The 18,058-nt window shown below is 49.0% G+C and overlaps 3 protein-coding genes across 5 annotated transcripts; 1 reads left to right on the top strand and 2 right to left on the bottom strand.

The window, feature by feature from the left end:
* Positions 1-378: 378 nt before the first annotated feature.
* Positions 379-14,520, bottom strand: LOC122377289 (PRKCA-binding protein-like). 3 transcript variants are annotated; one of them, XM_043357232.1, is made up of 12 exons: positions 14,419-14,520; positions 14,004-14,052; positions 6,510-6,621; positions 5,940-6,068; positions 5,492-5,656; positions 4,928-5,036; positions 4,316-4,449; positions 3,809-3,922; positions 3,136-3,251; positions 1,779-1,863; positions 1,224-1,349; positions 379-853 (listed from the first exon to the last, which is right to left on the bottom strand). In XM_043357232.1, the coding sequence occupies exons 3-12, from the start codon at positions 6,615-6,617 to the stop codon at positions 698-700; spliced, it is 1,242 nt and encodes a 413-aa protein (XP_043213167.1). In that variant the 5' UTR covers positions 6,618-6,621; positions 14,004-14,052; positions 14,419-14,520; the 3' UTR covers positions 379-697. The 3 variants fall into 3 exon arrangements, with proteins under 3 accessions (XP_043213167.1, XP_043213169.1, XP_043213166.1); XM_043357234.1 differs by lacking the exons at positions 14,004-14,052; positions 14,419-14,520 and adding an exon at positions 12,875-13,039; XM_043357231.1 differs by lacking the exons at positions 14,004-14,052; positions 14,419-14,520 and adding an exon at positions 10,185-10,385.
* On the bottom strand, positions 10,761-11,243 carry LOC122377286. Its single transcript, XM_043357229.1, has one exon. The coding sequence runs from the start codon at positions 11,241-11,243 to the stop codon at positions 10,761-10,763; it is 483 nt and encodes a 160-aa protein (XP_043213164.1).
* Positions 14,031-17,697, top strand: LOC122377288 (zinc finger and SCAN domain-containing protein 10-like). Its single transcript, XM_043357230.1, has one exon. It carries the CDS (start codon positions 14,034-14,036, stop codon positions 17,067-17,069), a length of 3,036 nt encoding a protein of 1,011 aa, XP_043213165.1. The 5' UTR covers positions 14,031-14,033; the 3' UTR covers positions 17,070-17,697.
* Positions 17,698-18,058: the final 361 nt, after the last annotated feature.

The raw sequence follows: 18,058 nt of genomic DNA, 5'->3' as shown, positions 1-18,058 counted from the left end.
AATATGTGGCAACATTATATATATACATGATCACAAACAAGAACACTTGAAAGCTGACTGAACCATGGACCTAGAAGATATAAACGTGTAGCAAACACTTCAAAGAACAATACAGCCGGGGTGGCCATTTCCAAGCCCCGAGATCAATGTACCATCGGAATGATAATCGATCGATGATCGATCGATAATCGATCATGATATATGATAAGATCACAGACACAGACTAGGCCTTCTATACTGCAATCAAACTAAAATCACATAAACATTGAATAATATGGAGACCAACATGAAAAAAATCGGGCTTACGCATCAAACAACGCTAAACACTAAGCACAGTCAAAGTACACTGGCGTAAGGATCAACGAACGTCACATCGAAAAGCAGAATAGTCGCGGTCGTGAGGAACCTTATCTGTAAGGTCCACAAACATTCATAGGGTCAGTTCATAATGAAAATATGCGTCATAAATACGACTCATTCCGATAGCATTCTGTTTAACTTTCGCATAGGAGCTGCAATACATAACAGACTTCAACGTTCCAGTCACTACGGATTTTCTTCATCCTCCACCAAAGTCCGCTTCGCCCAAAACACGTAGAACAAAATGACTAGCGATTACGACATAGACCATTAAGTTTCGAGTCCCATCAGTCGAATTTTCACATAAGCAGCCCGGGTAGCCTTTCCGAATGCTCGACTAGAACGAGTTGAAGATATCCTTGTGGCTGAGAGGCGGCGGCGCCGGAGCTGGGGTGAGGTCAGTCAGCAGGTCACCAGAGGGGGTCTCCTGTCGAGCCAGATCGAGTAGGTCTTGACCCACCTCCTCGGGTTCCTCTTCGTCTACGCCGTCCTGCTGTAAGTGGGAAGGAGGGAAACAGGGGGTATAAGTGTGTTAGTAACTAACTGAATGAGAGAGAAACAGGCAAAGGCGTACTTAGAAGAGATACATTTAACTACAAAGTAAGCAAAATAAGTAAAGTAAATGACACCGTGTGTCAACAGCAAATAGCAAAATAAATGAATAAGGAAGTGAGTAGATTAGTCGCCAAAAGAGCGAGAGAATAGGATGAGAGCGAGAGAGAACCAGATCGATAGAAAAAAGAGATACACTATCTAACTACAACTTTCGTACTGGAAAGCAGAATGGCATCGAAATGGCACGTACTTGAAACGCATACTGTCCGTACTGGAAAATGACCGGGAGAGATAGTGATGGTACTTACTTGGAACGCGTACTCTCCGTACTGGAACGCGGACTGGGAGAGGTCCACCTCTATGGGGAAGTACTGGTGCTCCTTCATCAAGTCGTAACACTGCTGGTGATATCTCGCCAGACCGGTGATAAGACGCTGCGAAAGAAAAAAAAAGTGGTTTTCGTCAAGCTATACATATACCTACTCCGTTGGCGAAAAAAAAAAAAACGCAGCATTGGAAAACATTATTGGTGCAAGGGTTCACGATCACATTTCCAGCTGTATGATCCACCGGGTCAACATTACAACCACTGAACGGGAGCTTTTGGTAAAATCGGTACCAGTGACTGTAGGTCCCACTGGACTTCGCCTATTGAAAACTTGTTCCAGTCTCGTTGATCAGCTGAGTCCAAAGGCTCTCCCCACCCGCAGCTACATGGACTCTCTACTAACCCTCAACTATTTCCGTCTGATCATGAGCGCTACCAATGTGCCTCAAAATGTGCCTTAATAAACCCTTAAATTCACCTCAATGTGCCTCAATGTGTCTCAAATTCACCACTCAGCTGCCGAGCTTGCGCTCACCTGCAGTTGGAACACGATATCCTGTACGTGTTTCTGGTCCAGAAGCTCCAACTTCACCAGCACGTCCGACCGAAGGCGCGCGAATCTGACGGCACACGGCGGCAATGTCCATCACACTGATCAACAGGCAATTAAAGATATTTTTGGAAAGTAGCTTTGGATGCACGTTTTCTAATAATTCTAAAATGATTATGAAAATATGCTATTACAGGCAAAATTGTTGCCATTTTTAACCCTCGCCCGCACATGGGGGGGGGTTGCCCCCCCCCCCCCCAGGTAGTCTTTCTGCTCTGCACTCAACATTTTCAAAGCTAGAAGCCTGATTTTTCGTATAGCTGCTCCTCTATCCTTTCTTGATGTCCACTGAAAATTTCAAGTCTCTGTGTTTTTTGGTTTCGGAGATATGACCTTGTTTTTCAGGTCATATCATGACCCTAATGACCAATTCTCAATATCTTGCGTTGGCTAGGGGCCTTGTGAGCTTTTGACACCTTGATTTCGGTCTTTTTTGCCAGTCTTACCTCCCAGCTATCATGGAACATGTTGTTCGACGATGTACAGATGTCAAGGTCAGGGTCAAGGTCAACCTAGGTCATCTAGAATAATTGCGTTTTAAGCAAGCTGAATTTACTTTTCGTGAAGTTTTTTGACTGCATTTTTGGTAAAAGCTTCTCAGATCATGATTTCATGTAATTGGACACATAAACAATCGGTGCACACATCAGCATACACACAGACACACACACAGACATACAAACACATATCATTGACATTGACCTAACTTCACCTGAAATGACCTCAGCAGCAAAAACCTGGTCGGGTAGTGTAACAAAGAGGTTCTAGCTGGCTTGGCACCAGAAAACGGCATCGTCATCGGTATATGATAAGCAGCGCACTTGATATCCAACGGTGACCCAAAACAGCAACATTTGTTAGTTTGACCTGACCTGGAAGGTCAATGACTGACCTGAGAAGGTAAAACTGGGTATCATTGGATTCGTCTCTTCCCAAAGAATCTTTTTGGTCTTTACTGCGAAGCTTTAGCTCCAACAGGAACGAAATGGCGCGAGGGGTGGCAACCCCCCCCCCCCCCATGTGCGTTCTAGGATGGGAAAATGGCATGTGCGGGCGAGGGTTAACAATGCTCTGACGGTTAGGACAAGCAAACTGCGAGCCGAGCCGCCAGTAATAAAAACATGAAGCTTTATATGATCTTCTCCAACCCGATATGATCACCTACTCGACACATTCCTAAGCCATGCATGAGATGCTCATTGACATCAATACAACACAACACAATGCAATACAATACAATACGATACAATACAATACATATACAATAAAATCCAATACGTACCTGGCTCGTCCTTGCTGTCGGCAGCGCAGTATCAGTCGGTACTCGTAGTTCCCCGTTTCCAGTCTGTACAGGGGCTCCTGGAGAGCGGCGTAGCTGTACTCTTCATCATCCATCTCCTGGTGGGGGAGTCAATGGGAGAAAGGTCAATGGGAGCAAGGTCCACGACAGATTAAAGGTCCATGACAATGAGTCATGAGGAATGAAGGTCAACAAGTGGATAAAAATCACCGAGGCATGCCAGTCATATGGAAATACAGATCAACGATCAACCGTGCTGTCAAATGTCATGAGAGAAAATATGAACTGTCAGACACCCCGAGGTTATGAAAGTCAAATAGGAAGAAATGTGAGCGGTGGACCGTGTTGGGTAGCACGTGACATTTCCATTTTGAGCAAGCATCCGACTTTTAGAGGAGTACCCAAGTATGGTACAAGTATGGTATGAACGATGGAAGCAAGACGATAGTATATAGCTCGGCATGACCAATGAGTGACTATGCTATAATCATCAACTTCTCAGCTGGTATCGGATCGCTAAATGCAACCTCTGGTCGTTTGCATTATGAAATATTCCGTGGCCGACGGATAGCTTACATAATATCACCGGTATATTACGCAAAAACACAAAAACGCGCTATAACGCATTAGTTACACCTCATATCATTCCACATACCTTGACTTTGAGGCAGTAGCTGAGGTACTCAAACTTAACGTCCAGGTACTTTTTGATGGTCAGTTTGGTGTCTGGGATCGCTTTGTGTAGATACGTTCCCAGATCGGACAGAATCTGCAGAAAATAGGCAACCGGTCAGAAACTCAGAAAAGCCATGGTGGCAAACGTCCGGTGACCCATCATCAGTCTTCTTTATTTGAGATTCACTTCGAGTGTAGGCATTACTCGAAATGTTGAAAAAGCAAAAAGGTGTTTCCCTTTCCTATGTTCGACACTAATACAATATCTTGGGTAGTGCGTGTATACAGTTGACACTACCAAAAAAAATTTGCCGATTATCTGCAAGCAATGCCTGATTTCCACATCCCGTGAGAGAAAAGATAGATGAGAGGAGGGCTAAGCACGCTGGGATGAACTGTCTACACGACCGGCCACATTTCAAGATAATATTAAAAATGTGGCTCATGATCAACGTTCCATCACCCCTCACCCAGTTGTAACACCCACCGGTTTGAGAGTCCTCAGCAGCCTGACGCCGTTCTTTTCCATCGTGCGGTGGGCGTCCCCGAAACTGGTGAACACCTCGCTGGCCCGCGGCTGGGGCTCCCGAGCACCGATCACGGAGAAAGTGTCACCGAACGCTGCCAATGATGGGTGAGCGATGTTGGGTTATTTCAATAACTACTTCAAACGGTAAGTTGGGGACATTGATGATTTCGGGCCTCGGGGTCCAGGACAACCAGACTGTGGGCGGTCATCGGCACCCTTTTTTTGGGAAGATTACAGCAACCACTAAGAACATCATGCGTCTTAGAGTGCGGCCAAATAAAATCAATAAAAGTAAGTGGGGAACCCCTTAATTAACCACTTTAATCCCTATCACGAACAAATCTTAAAACATTTAGGTACATTTTGTAGCCTCCGAAATCAAAGAAATATATTCAGCGTGTAGATGTACAAATGTCAACTTTCAATAATCCACTAAACCAACTTCGTAAAAAAGAAGCTGACATGAGAAACACGAATACAAGTGCCCACATTCATCGCCCACTGTCCACCATTTAACGCCCACTCTCTCGCATTCACCGTTCATCACCCTGACTGTCCCATGTGACCTACCTTTGTGGACGCGACTGAGCTCAAAGAAGGCCTTGAGCACCTTCTTCAGGTGCTCCACCACGCCGTGGTACATGTTTTCCGTCCTTTCCAGCTCCTCCAGACGTTTTACCTGTTGGTCAGCGCATAAGTCAGTAGAAGCGGACTGTAGTGACCCAAACCCAGGAGGATGGTTGGAACAGTCGGACAGCACGATGCTTTAGTGTCAAAAATGATGGTGGCAATGAGAACCTGGGTTTTAGGCTGCACGTCACGGCCTTTAGATGTCACCAACGGTCGCAAAATTCTTTATACCGACAGATGTTTATATCGACAGATGAGCGTTCTTATTACAGCGAATCACCTTGTAGCTCGAGCTAAATCCAGACAAATGAGGACGATCACCCATCGGCCATTGCCATTGAGGAAGTGAGCAGTCAGCATTCTAGCATTAACCGAACAGTGAGCGCTCTGGGAACGATTGATTCGCCCCCACCAATGAATGACACTCTCAATCAGATACCCGTTCCCACAGTGAGACCCACATTAACCCCCCCCCCCCCCCTCCTATCGGTGACCCCCACATACCAGCGAATCGTTACACAGAATAGCCCGGGAGAGTCCGAGCGCGTCCGCCGTGCTAGCGCTCATCTTCTCCACCAGTCTGTGTTTGACGCTCTTTAGCACAATGTCCAGTGTTCTGCCCTGGCGTGGGTCGGCGTGCAGCTTGTTGTATGTGATGGTGACGTCACCCTGAAAAAACGGGTAGGTGTGACGTCATTATGGTAAGTTGGGGGTCGGGCTTGTGAGAGAACTGACAAGTGGCAAAACAGATCAGAAACAGGTTGGAAAACTGATTGCAGAATCGATCGGTATCGTATTTTGCGATCGATACCTTATCAAGCCTGATTATGACACACTAACGAAGTTTTGTAAATACAATTCGAAAGCTCCGACCCGAACGATTTCAAGTGGCGAATAGTGTCTAGTTCTAATCTAAATAACCTGACCTTATTGCATTGCGTAAGCTCCTCACCGTTCCAGACTGTATGAGCTTAGCGACCTCGACTTTGGTCCTGCCTTTGACAGAGGTGCTGTCCACCTTGACGATTTCATCTCCCGACTGGAGTGTTCCGTCCCGGCCCGCCGGGGTGTTGTCAAATACCTGTTAGGTGGAGAGTGGGGTACTCGTTACAACAGCACAGCAAGAGCATGCGAACGTCGCCTACTGATGATAGAATAACCCTATTTTCAAGACGATAAATTACTTCGTTTGCAATGATGCCAGCGTTTGGTTACGGGCTCTATAGCATCGTATGGATTAAAAACATTTTACAAGTGGATAACATTCAAACACAGTTCGGCATAGATTGTGCTGATTCAGGGCAGGGCAGGGAAGGAAACAGCAGAAGACAGTGCAGAACTGAGAACACGACAGATGATCACATTATGGGGAAGGGTAATACAGAGGGTAAATCATCGCTCGGTCGAAAGCTGTATGACATAATTGCATCGAAGCTGAGGAATTCACCATCAAGTAGCTATTCTTAGCATCATCGCTATCGCATCACAGGTATGACAAGGCATCATATCCATGTTTCCATACCTGTACGACGTAGAGACAGGGGCAGAGCGGGGCACCGCCGCCAATGCTGATTCCTATCAGGTTCTTCTCATCTTTGGATAGGGTGACGCTTCCCGTGGTGAGCGTCATCCCCCTGGAAAACATGGACAAAGTGTGAGGAGGTGGCTATAGTAAGCCACAGCCTGTTGGTGTTATGCACCAATACACAAGTGAGCACATATGCAAGTGAGTGGAAATCAGAGCATGCAAGTGTTTTGTGAATAACGAGATCGAACACAGAAGTAGGTAGGTACTACGTCTGCCAAAATACACGAAATAGCAGCATACACGCAGTTATCGCTTCAGTAGCCTTGTTAATCCGCGCTGTTCTAAACGTCGGCGTTCTTTCATCACGGCGTTCAAAGTCACTGCCGACGTACTTATAAACGTCACACCGAAACCCACCTGCGGTCCTCGCCCTCCACACTCCACGTTCTCGTCTTTTGACTCGTGTACAAAATGTGTCCGTTATACATGGCCGGGGTTAGTTCCCTCAGCGCTACTCGCATATGTTACGGAAAGGCACACAGGCTCTGACTGTGTGTCAAATAGGAACCAGACAGGTAGTAGCTCCAATCGCGCCTCGGTCAATATACGTCGAACTAAAAGTCGTACAGAATGCGCATCATCTACACTTGGCAATGTAAATATTTGAATCGGCAGCATCTTTCAAATCGGTAGCTTTCCAGCACATCTTTGGTTGCCACGTATCACAGTGAAGCCCCTCTCAGCTTCTTCTAGTAAACATAAAAAACGGATTACTACCCAACAACGGAAAACACCTATCACAGCATCTGCAATTAACACGTCAGCCTCAGCCCTCAGTTCACTTTAGTTCACAGTTTCACTTCACAGCTGCAAGCTAGCGCATATCGGCAACGTCCATAATTCGTAAAAACCGTCTACACTCCGACGCGACACATGCCCCCGACTGGCACCCGACGGCCCGAATGTCCGCTGATCGCACACCTGTGCCAACAGCCGCAGGGGCGGAGCCAGAGCTGCAAAACGTGACGGCCGCTAATGGGTGTATAGGGTTTGCTCGATTCTCGAGCCTTTCGAGCATTGGGTTTGAGGGTGGATCATATAAAACAGTGAAGCGGTTTGATATGAGTTGTAGCGGCCCGCAATGCAATATCATTTTTTGTCTTTCAGCTATTTCAGCTGTACTCCAATTACAGCTACGCCAGACAGAAAAAAGAAACGGATAGAGCTGAACTCCAGAGGCGCGCATGGGTTGTGCGGTGGGGAGCACGGGGAAGCGGTTGCGATTGCGGTTCCATGAGGGCGCTCCTCATGCGTCTCCAGTTTACCTCTCATGACACTGTCACAGGAATAAAATAATCTCGCACCACCAGAATCGAGTTTTCGATGAATAAATGTAGTGGCAAGTGACACGGGCGGCACAGTTCAACAGGGAGACGGTGGGGCCCGCTGCATCGCTCAATGCAAAGCTCGTAGTGCATCGTGTGCGACCTGCACGTCCATCAGATCCGGGCCAGCCGCTGGAGTCGCTCGATCCAATATCTTGATGCTATCGGCCGTAACCTCTCAACTGCCTGCGCCCAATGCCGGGACCTGCATTACAAGGCTGCGCGGTGCTCGCTGTGCGGTGAAGAACGGCCATCCCCCGGCACATCCTTCTCACGTGCCCGGGCCTGCTGCGTGTTCGTCTCAACATCCTGATTCCAACACCTGACAAGGTCTGGCGCAGTGACGTGGTGGCAGCCCTGGTGGCTACCTCCAGGGCCATCCAGAGCCACTGATGCTACCTACGATGCGGGACCCCCGCAAGGGAACAGCAACAACCCGCACCCGAATGTAGAAATTGGAAAATTTCCCCCAATTGAGCGCACCCAGGCTGAGCTGCCCTACTCTACTTGCTAAAGAAATGGTCATGCGTCCCCAAAATTTAGCCACTTTAACATAAAGCACATGTGCAAATCTACCGACCAAGGCTATACCAACCAGATAGTCGAGCATTCCGGGGTTGAGCGTCCGAATTAGTTGATGCTTCTATTGACACCCAATTCCACAATACGCGTAGCGCGCTGCAGCGTTGTGTCGTGAAACAAGGCTCGGGCCGGAAGTTTCAGGCCCAGAAAAACCGGCGGAGCGGTGTGTTCGAGTCTGGCGGGCGCCAGCGAGGGCCGGGTAATGGAACAGCAAGTGCTCCAGGACACCGCTTGTCGGGGACACCGACAACACCGCTGTCTGGGCACTGCGACGGCCGATTCGGAGTAGGTACTGGAGCGAACGGCCCCAATGGCCCGCCCTCATCTGATGCACCGAAACTGCATCCTCTCGGTCCTCTCCGGGGATGGGGGAGCTACAGCATACTCCCGAAGAGTGGCTTGAATGGTGACTCGGGCCAGTTAGCGCGCCATTGACGCTAGGCCACACAATGAACCGTCAGGGTCAACAAGCTGGCATCTGAGGGCATGAGTATGACGGCCTGTTTCGCCAGGTCATCCGCGCTACCTAAGTGGGATCAAATTGCATTAGTCAGGCCTGCAGTTCGCTTTGAGGTCCCTCTGTAGTCTGTGTGATATTGATATTGATAATCAGATCCGGTATCGGTAACCCTGGCGTCACCGGTAATGTTTTCGTGCAAGGCTAAGGTTTCCTGTATTAGGCCGCCGTGTGCCAAGCCAAAGCATGCTGTGACGTCACTGGGTAAGAGATGATAACGTAGGTACCACGCTATCAGTATCGACCGACTCAGAACGACTCAAACTGACTCAGACCGACTCAACCGACTCAAATCGATTCCGATCGACTCAGTAAGACTCAGAACTATTCAAACCGACTCAGGCAGACTCAAACTGACTCGACCAACTCAAACCGATTCAGGTCGACTCAGACAGACTCAGATAGACTCAGAACGACTCAAAATGACTCAGACCGACTCAACTAACTCAAATCGATTCCGATCGACTCAGACAGACTCAGAACGACTCAAACCGACTCAGGCAGACTCTCACTGACTCGACCGACTCAAACCGATTCAGATCGACTCAGACTCAAATCGATTCCGTTCGACTCAGACAGACTCGGAATGACTCAGCAGACTCAAACCGACTCAGGCACACTAAAACTGACTCGACCGACTCAAACCAATTCATATCGACTCAATCCGACTCAGCTAGACTCAGAACGACTCAACCTGACTCAGACCGAATCAACCGACTCAAATAGATTCTGATCGACTCAGACAGACTCAGACAGCGGTGACCTGAATCATCAGACCTGAATCAGTTTGAGTCAGTCGAGTCAGTTTGAGTGTGCTGAGTCAGTTTGAGTCTGCCTGAGTCTGTCTGAGTCTATCAGAATCAATTTGAGTCGGTTGACTCGGTCTGAGTCAGTTTGAGTCGTTCTGAGTCTATCTGAGTTGGTCTGAGTCGATCTGAGTCTATCTGAGTCTCAGTTGATACTGATAGCGTGGTAAGTTATCTTCTCTTACCCAGTGACGTAACAGCATGCTTCGGCTTGGCACGGTGGCCTAATACAGGAAACCTTAACTTTGAACAAAAATGCTACGGGTGACGCTAGGGTTACCGATACCTCAGATCCTGACCCGAAGCCCAGGTTGAGATCCATTCTAGCAATTCACTGGAACCGATATGCTACTATGTTATGAACCCATATGTTACTTACATCTTATCTTCATCCAGAATGAGGCTGTCATGTTCAAACATGGGTGCAATGTTTGGCAGCAGATTTGCTAATCAAATTACTGAAATTACTAGCAGAACCACCCCAAGGCCCACAACAACATACAATGCACACACCAGGGTATATTGAGTGCACACACGGCACACACTCCACAGAAACACACTGTTTTGTTGTTGCGGTTTTGAGTTCTTTTTTTCGCAAGGCAGAATGTGCAACAGCTAGCGAAAAGGCTAGAAAATCCAGCAAAAGTCACGGTACGAAATACGAATGAACCATCAATGAACTTTTAACTCACCTGTTTAACTCACCTGTTTGGTTTCCCTGCCCGGTCCAATGGAATTGGAAGGGGGAAGGAAACCGTGTATGGTAGAGACGCGCCAACGCCCCACGTTAGATGTTTCTTAGGAGAAGGACTCGTGGGGGTCGGAAAAGTGCGTCTGCATAGAAGCATGTATGAGTAGATGGGTCGTTTTGACAGTGAAGTGTGTGCACTGTGCAGTGTGGTTCTTCGCGGTCCAAGGGCTTGTCCTCGGGCAGGTACTTCATTTCTTCACGTCCTCAGGCGAGGTACTCATAGAGCCTGTCGCCAAGTATTCCTGCCAGGGATGACTTGAATTCCGCCAGAGAGTTCATCGTGACAGTCGAGTTGGGTAGTGCATTCCAGTCCTTCACGATCCTGTCCGTGAAGTACCGCTTTGTCGAGTCGAGCTGGCGCCTCTGGAACTTGATTTTGAGGGTGTTGCCACGTGTGCGACCGGCTGGAGCCATGTCCCATAGGTCCAACGGCTTGATAGGAGACAGGCCGTGGAAGATTTTCCAGGTCTTGATAAGGTCTGCACGGAGAAGTCTGCCTTTGATCGAGTATAAATCCAGTACCTTGAGACGCTCCTCGTATGTTTTGTGTTCTAGGCCTTTGATGTGACGTGTCCAGAGCCTCTGCACCGCTTCAAGCCGTCGGACGTCTTCAATGTAGCCTGTGTTCCAGACTGTCGAGGCGTACTCAATGATGGGGCGAATATGTGTCACAAAGACGTGCGTCATGAAGTCGCGCTCCCTGCACAGTGTCGATTTCAAGAAGTTGTGAGCTATGCCTCCAGCCTTCCTAGCAGCGACTCTTGCGTGCTCGTGAAACTTAAGATCGTCATCGATCGTGACACCAAGATCCAAATGGGAACGAGCCCATCGAACTACTGATCCATCGAGGTGATACTCTGGTCTCGTTAACGTGTGGAACCTGCGCTGGAATCTCATGACCGCACACTTCTTTTGATTTAGGCTCAGACCCCAGGATGCTGCGGTCTCTTGAAGGAGATCTATATCTTCCTGGAACTTGGTTGCATGGGACCCTGAGTCAGAGATGCACATGTAGACTTTCAAGTCATCTGCGAATATCTTGTAGGCGGCGTGTAGGCGGGACGCGACATGGTTGATAAAAATCAGAAAGAGGGCTGGTCCGAGTATGGACCCCTGCGGAACGCCGCTCTTCACCTCCATTGGTGAACTCAGTGAGTGTTTCACCACGACTTGCATGATGCGGCCGGTCAGAAAGTCCTGAATCCAAGTCAGGAGCTCGCCACGAATCCCAATGCAGCGCAGTTTTTGAAGGAGTATCGAATGACACACCATGTCGAAAGCCTTAGAAAAGTCATACAGGATTAAATCAATTACATGCCCACTGTCTCTCTGCTTACAGATGAAATCGTACGTGAGGAGAAGTTGATCCTCGGTGGAGCGTCCGGGCCTGAATCCGAATTGCGCGTCATCAAGAACAGAGTTGTCCATCAGGTACGAGTGCAGTCTTTGAAAAATGAGCCGTTCAAGACATTTGGCGGGTACTGACAGGAGGCTAACGGGACGATAATTCAATGGGTCCGAGCGACAGCCTTTCTTGAATATTGGTACCACGTGTGAGAGTTTCCACATCAGCGGCAAGGAGCCCGTTGACAATGTTCGACAGAAGATGAGGTACAGTGGGTATGACAAGGTCGAACAACACGCCTTCAATAGTTGTGGATGGAAGGCGTCTGGGCCCATTGCTGAGTTGGGATCCAGATGGCGAAGAACTGCTTCAACATCAGCTTGAGTGAAAGCGATTTCTGCCAGCACAGAGTCGCAGAGCTGATGAGTGAAGGGGTTTCGCGGAACCTCAGACGAGAAAACGCTTGCGAAAGCGTTCACGAAGATATCCGCCATCGAGCTCGGGTCGTCTGTGATTGCTCCAGAGGGAGCCTTCAGAGGACCTGCCGAAGAACGGTACTGCTTCTTGTGGCGCAGGTAAGAGTGCAGGAGCTTCGGGCTGTCTTTCATTTTACTCACCAGTGACTTCTCATAGTCGATTTGAGAGCGCGAGGCAAAGCTGCGTAGCTCCTTGTTCACTTCTTGGAATGAAGTAAGTAAAGACTTGGTGATTGCTGCTCTCCTGCCGTAGTTTTCTCTGGCTTTCTTGTAGGCCGCCCATGCCGATGACCGTTTTTGCTTGAGTGAGCTTGGGGGGTTTCTCTTCCAAGGCAGCTTCTTGGACTGGGAACCTTGTTTCCTGGTGGGAACATACCTCTTGATCAACGAAGTCACTATTCCCAGCAGATGCTCAAATGCCTGTTGGGCTGATAAATACCGAAGTTCTACCTCCCAATCAACATCGGCGAGGGCACTGTTTATTTTATCATACTTTCCTCTATGCCAAGCCAGGAGAGGGGCCGGACAGGTGGGTCGTTCCTGCAAGTCGATGTCGAAGATATAGCGACAGAGAATGGTGCAGTGGTCACTTCCGGGAGGTGGAGGGAGAACCGAAACTTCTCCAATTCTGTCCTGCTCGGTGGTGAAGATGAGATCCAGTATATTACCAGAGCGGGGGAAAGTAGCCTCGGTGATCCACTGCGTCATGCCAAGTGATGTTGTTTGACTCAAGTTTGACTCATATTTATATTTTTTGACTGATTCTGTTTGTGCTTGTTGAGGTTTGGCTGCGTGGAATCATTTAAGAAAATTATTTTCTTATTGAGACTTTTTGAAAAGCTGCAAATGAGACAAAAAGTTCTTAAAACTTCCCTAGTTTCTACATTCCTTGATCTGCAGAAATAAGTAAGTATTCAGAATGGAATTGTTATGATTTATTATTGATTTTTTAGTTAAATGGCTTTGTATTTATTAATGAGTACAACATTTCTATATATACCGTGAGTACAGGCTAATCTAGCACCCTTGCCAATGCCAGCATACAGGGTTTTATCGATGATATGGACTAATTGTAATGGATTTCAATTTCAATGTCAAAAGGCACCTACCTACCTACATACTTACCCAGGTCCCTTTGAAACCATTTATCTAATTATTGTCACAGTCATGACTGCATGCCTCTACAGTCTACCTGGACCCTATTGCTTAGTAGGAGTCATCATGCATGACGTGAATTGTGAGTTGGAAATCATGTCAGTCATGTCATGCAGCACTCTTTATGCCCTTCACCCCCGAGGGTCACGTGGGAGCTGTTCAAGTGTCTGCAGCCGCTGCACCTGCAGCTCCCATGTTCATAAAGGTGGGGCTTAGGTAATGGCCAATCAGGCAAGACACAGTTCTTGCCGTCCTGGTTGGCTGCTAGCTGAGCCCCACCTTTTTTATCACGGGAGTTGCAGCAGCCACAGACACTTAAACAGAGCAGTGGTGACTGGTGCTTATTACGGTGGCACTCCTTCAACTGAAGCAAATTTGGATGCATTAGATTTGGATGTTAATCTTGCATCATCATGCAAAAGGTAAAAAAAAGCCAAGTGGAAATGTGCATGCTGATGGCCTATAACTGACCAGCATCATCTTCTTCCCCAGGTTGCTGTAATGGCCAGCACCAAACACTCTGAAACAGAAGTCCTCATTAGTATGGGGCAGGAAAGATCTAATGTGGCCACTACAAGCAGCAAGCAAGATGGCAACAGGGTGTCATGCCCAAAAGGTTCTGATCCCACTATCTCAGTCCAACACACAGACATCACTTCAGTTGCCCGTGGTGTTTTCCTATGTGTGTTGTGCTCAGAGTCATTTACTGACGGCCTAGCTCTGGCAGTACATGAGCGCAGCCACGGCCAAAGCCCAGCATTGCGCTGTACTGTCTGCGATCGTTCCTTCTCACTGCCAGGAGATCTACACCGGCACAGAAGACGTCACGAGAGACGTGGTGGGATTGCAGCTAATCGTTCTGAGGCAATTGACAATGATCACGTACCGGTACCTCTCCGAAGCAATGAACAGGGCACGCAGACCACGAAGGTAGCGGAGAAAAGCAGCATAACTCAGGTGTCAGTGGTATGCAGCGCGGATGCCAGCGATGTTTCTGCGGGTATTTTGAGCACCGGGACAGCTGGAGCACGTACTGTCGGGAACCGACCATCGGAGGACAAGCGATGCACCAGCGAGAGCGTTAGAGCGGGAAGTTTGACGCCACCGAAGAATAAACATACGAAGCTGATGGAGAAAAGCCGGCGATTGTCTGAGGTTTCTCGTGCCTCAGCTTCGGACATTGATATGCAAGAAGGAATGAGTGGTAACAGCACTGTCAGTGGTACCATTGAGTCTTCAGAGGCGACTAGCGACGCCCTCGAATCTCCTTTTCAGTGTGCCATCTGCCGTGCCCGCTTCGGCCACGTGTCCTCTCTGCAAAAGCATGTCGAAGGTCATGTACAGACCGAAAGCCGCCAAACTGTGAAGAAAGCACCTCCACGCCGCAGCCAGAGAAGTCGTCCTGCTAAAAGACGTGCATGTGCCGATGAAAGCATAGGTAAAGATATTGATCTTGGGAGCGATGATGCAGGAAGTGGTGTAAGAAATGATGGTGACGTCGGCGTAAAGTCTTCGGATAACCCTCCCGTGGCGAAAAAGCGAACATGTCGTGGTCGCAAGGACCCAGGTCAAGCCGCCATGTCACGATCGTTGAAGGATGGTTCCAAGGCGGGCGCACAGGCAGCGCTATCTTCTACCGCTGAGGCCGGCTCAGTAAGTAACCCCGAGTCGGGCACCAGTGCCAACCTGGAACTTGCCACTTCCACCCCCGAGATACAGGCAGCTGGTTTGCCAGCACAGAACTCAAAGGAAGACGCCTCTTCTGCCCAACCAGCCATCGAACAGAGTACTGCTACCAAGTTCTTACAACCAAGCCCCCGTCGTCGCACTTCTCGTGCCATAATACCGTTAGTGATGGATGAGGAAAGTTATGTGGACGACGCTCCTGCTGTGTCCCCCAGAACTCAACCACCTTCAGCGCTCAGCGGCACAAAGCTGGGAGCGCCACCAGGCGCCTCAAATGGTGGGGTAGACGAAGCCGCGCCGTTGTCGACTCTTACGCCACTATCGACACCTCCCCCGATGGTTGAGTCGACGGAGGGTTCGGCGGTGGAAGGCCAGGAAGCCACCACGTCGAGTGAAGCAGAGGCCGTTGCTCCGGTTAAGTGTCCAGAAGTACCCGGGCAATTCAAGTGCGACGTGTGTGGGCGTCGACTGGCCCACCGTCACGCGCTTGCTCGCCATAGGCGACTGCACTTCGCTCGCGAGAACTTCCAGTGCGATAAGTGTCCACGTCGCTACTCACGATTCGATTCACTGGTTACGCACAGTCGGAAGCACGCGACTGAAGCGACACACAAATGTCAAATCTGTTCTAAGGCGTATCGGTTGCGCTCTCTTCTCGAGTACCACCAGCGGGAGCATAAGAATGAAGATGTCCCTCCTGCACCGGTTGCAGAGACACCTCGTTTCGAGTGTGCAGAGTGTGGTAAAACGTTTTCGTTCATGACAGCGCTGCGGCGGCACGCACGTCTGCATCTTGGTACTAAACACTTCTTCTGCGAACTTTGTCCAAAGCGGTACAGTAGGTTCGATGCTCTCGTGCTTCATGCTCGAGCTCACTCCCTACTCACCCCTTTCGAGTGCGTGATATGTGCGCGATCTTTTTCACAGCGCCAGATTCTTGAGTACCACGTCAGGGCGCATGCGGGTGCTGTCGATGGCGCTTACCCACCGTTCAATTGCACTATGTGCGGGAGGTCGTTCCCCGATGTGGCTCAGCTACGCGAACATCGCTTGCGGCACTCAGCCACTCGTTCGTACCTGTGTGACATGTGTGGGAAGGCGTTCAAGTCTGCCAACAAACTTCGTCGTCATGTAATGACGCATACTGGCGAGCGACCGCTGACCTGCAAAGTGTGCGAACGTCGTTTTGTGGACAGCACGTCGCTGACTCAACACATGCGGATCCATTCAGGCGAACGACCTTTTCAGTGTCACGTATGTGGCAAAAGTTTCTCGCGTAACGTGACGTTAAAGATTCACGGGCGAACGCACAGTGGCGAGAGACCGTACCCTTGTGAGATATGTGGTCGAGCCTTCACCACGATAACCCAACTCCGGAGGCATGGACGCGTTCATAGCGGTGAGAGGCCTTACATCTGTACCGTCTGCGGTAGGGCTTTCTCACAAGCTACTCACAGGAAGGTACACATGCGCACTCACGCTCCGCGACCTGATGACGCAGTGGACGGGCAGCAACCTCTTCTGTGGCTGCAGCAGCCTCTTCCTGCGGCGTTACAGCAGCCTCAGCAGCAGCAAGAGCAACAACAGTCGCAGCAGCAGCAGCAGCAGCAGCAGCAGCAGCAGCAGCAGCAGCAGCAACAACAACAACAGACGCAGCAACAGCAGCAAGAGAAGCAACTTCACCATCAGCAGGAGAAACAACAACAGCTGACCGCGCCAGCCACTGGCCACCAACAACATCAACAATCTCAGGAACATAGCCAACTATATACGCTACATGAAGGGCTGCAGGCAGTGGCACCACTTCAACTTGAAGAGGGCAACGTGCCGCTGCACTTCCTCGAGCATTGATACACATATGTCCTTGTCAATGACGCTGTTTTGGGCGTGGACAAGCGTGTAAACTTTGAGCTTTCGCTTGTATGAAAGGCTGATCCGAAGAGGGGAAGGGGCATTTGGGGCAAGGCTCTTCTGTGGCGCCCGAAATCGAAATAAAAAATCTGCGTTTTCTCTAGAATAGAACGAAAACAACATTTTTATGAGCAAAAGTAAAAGTTTGCTTTAAACTGCTCAGCAGTGTGTAAAGAATCGAAATCCGGGAGATTTTTTAAAATTTGAGATTTTTTTGGGGGGAGGGGGCTTGCTCGCTGCCTCCCCCACAGCGTCCAAGACCGCCTTTCTGGATCTGCCAGTCGCTTGTAAGTTGTATGCGATAGTGTTCCTTGTGTGTTTGGTAGGTATATAGAGATCCGCTGTCGCCTATGACGCTGTTTCGGGGCGTTGAGAAACGTGCAGAGCGTGACGGTTTACTGGATGGCGAGTGTGTTGCTTGTGTACTTACGCTTTGTATATGAAGTTTTGATGGATGTCTCAATTATGGAGCGGTTGCTTTATTGACCACTGCCTGCGAGTGTACAACTGCCTGTGTATTGTATATTTACAATCTATGAAGTATAACAATACATATGTGAAGCCTCATATCCAATGGCTGGTGTTTGAGAAAGTGTTATACCTACATAACTATGTCAGTCATTGGGCTTACGATGATAGATTATATGTGCTGTTGCTTATTGTTGAAAAGCAGCGAGTTAGAAGGGTTATTATATTTAATGGAGTGGACGGATAAGCCTTTTCACGCCCGCATCGATAGCTCACTTATCCGCACAAAGATGAGCCCATGCACGAATGCACATTGGGCATTGCACACGTACACAGGCACAAAATTAGGTACTGAGCCAGCTTAACCCGCGACCGCCTGGGGGGGGGGGTCGGATCCGACCCCCCCCCCCCCCTCCGTTTTTCTTGAATAACTTATGAACCGCTTACGCTATCGACTTGAA

Source organism: Amphibalanus amphitrite, unplaced genomic scaffold (genome assembly GCF_019059575.1).
Source record: "Amphibalanus amphitrite isolate SeventyFive unplaced genomic scaffold, NRLGWU_Aamphi_draft 002699F_arrow, whole genome shotgun sequence".
In the NCBI taxonomy this organism is placed as follows: domain Eukaryota; kingdom Metazoa; phylum Arthropoda; class Thecostraca; order Balanomorpha; family Balanidae; genus Amphibalanus; species Amphibalanus amphitrite.
Note: the sequence above shows the minus strand (reverse complement) of the source record. Positions and strands in the feature narration are given on the sequence as shown.

What these genes read in the sequence shown, in the direction of transcription:
- LOC122377289 (XM_043357231.1), bottom strand. Translation starts at nt 10,225, where the DNA reads ATGTTTGAACATGACAGCCTCATTCTGGATGAAGATAAGAT. An exon ending in TTCTGTGTAACGATTCGCTG is followed by an intron (nt 5,037 to 5,491) that starts GTATGTGGGGGT and finishes GCTGACCAACAG; the next exon opens with GTAAAACGTCTGGAGGAGCT. An exon ending in TGCTGAGGACTCTCAAACCG is followed by an intron (nt 3,923 to 4,315) that starts GTGGGTGTTACA and finishes TATTTTCTGCAG; the next exon opens with ATTCTGTCCGATCTGGGAAC.
- LOC122377286 (XM_043357229.1), bottom strand. Translation starts at nt 11,243, where the DNA reads ATGACGCACGTCTTTGTGACACATATTCGCCCCATCATTGAGTACGCC.
- LOC122377288 (XM_043357230.1), top strand. Translation starts at nt 14,034, where the DNA reads ATGGCCAGCACCAAACACTCTGAAACAGAAGTCCTCATTAGTATGGGG.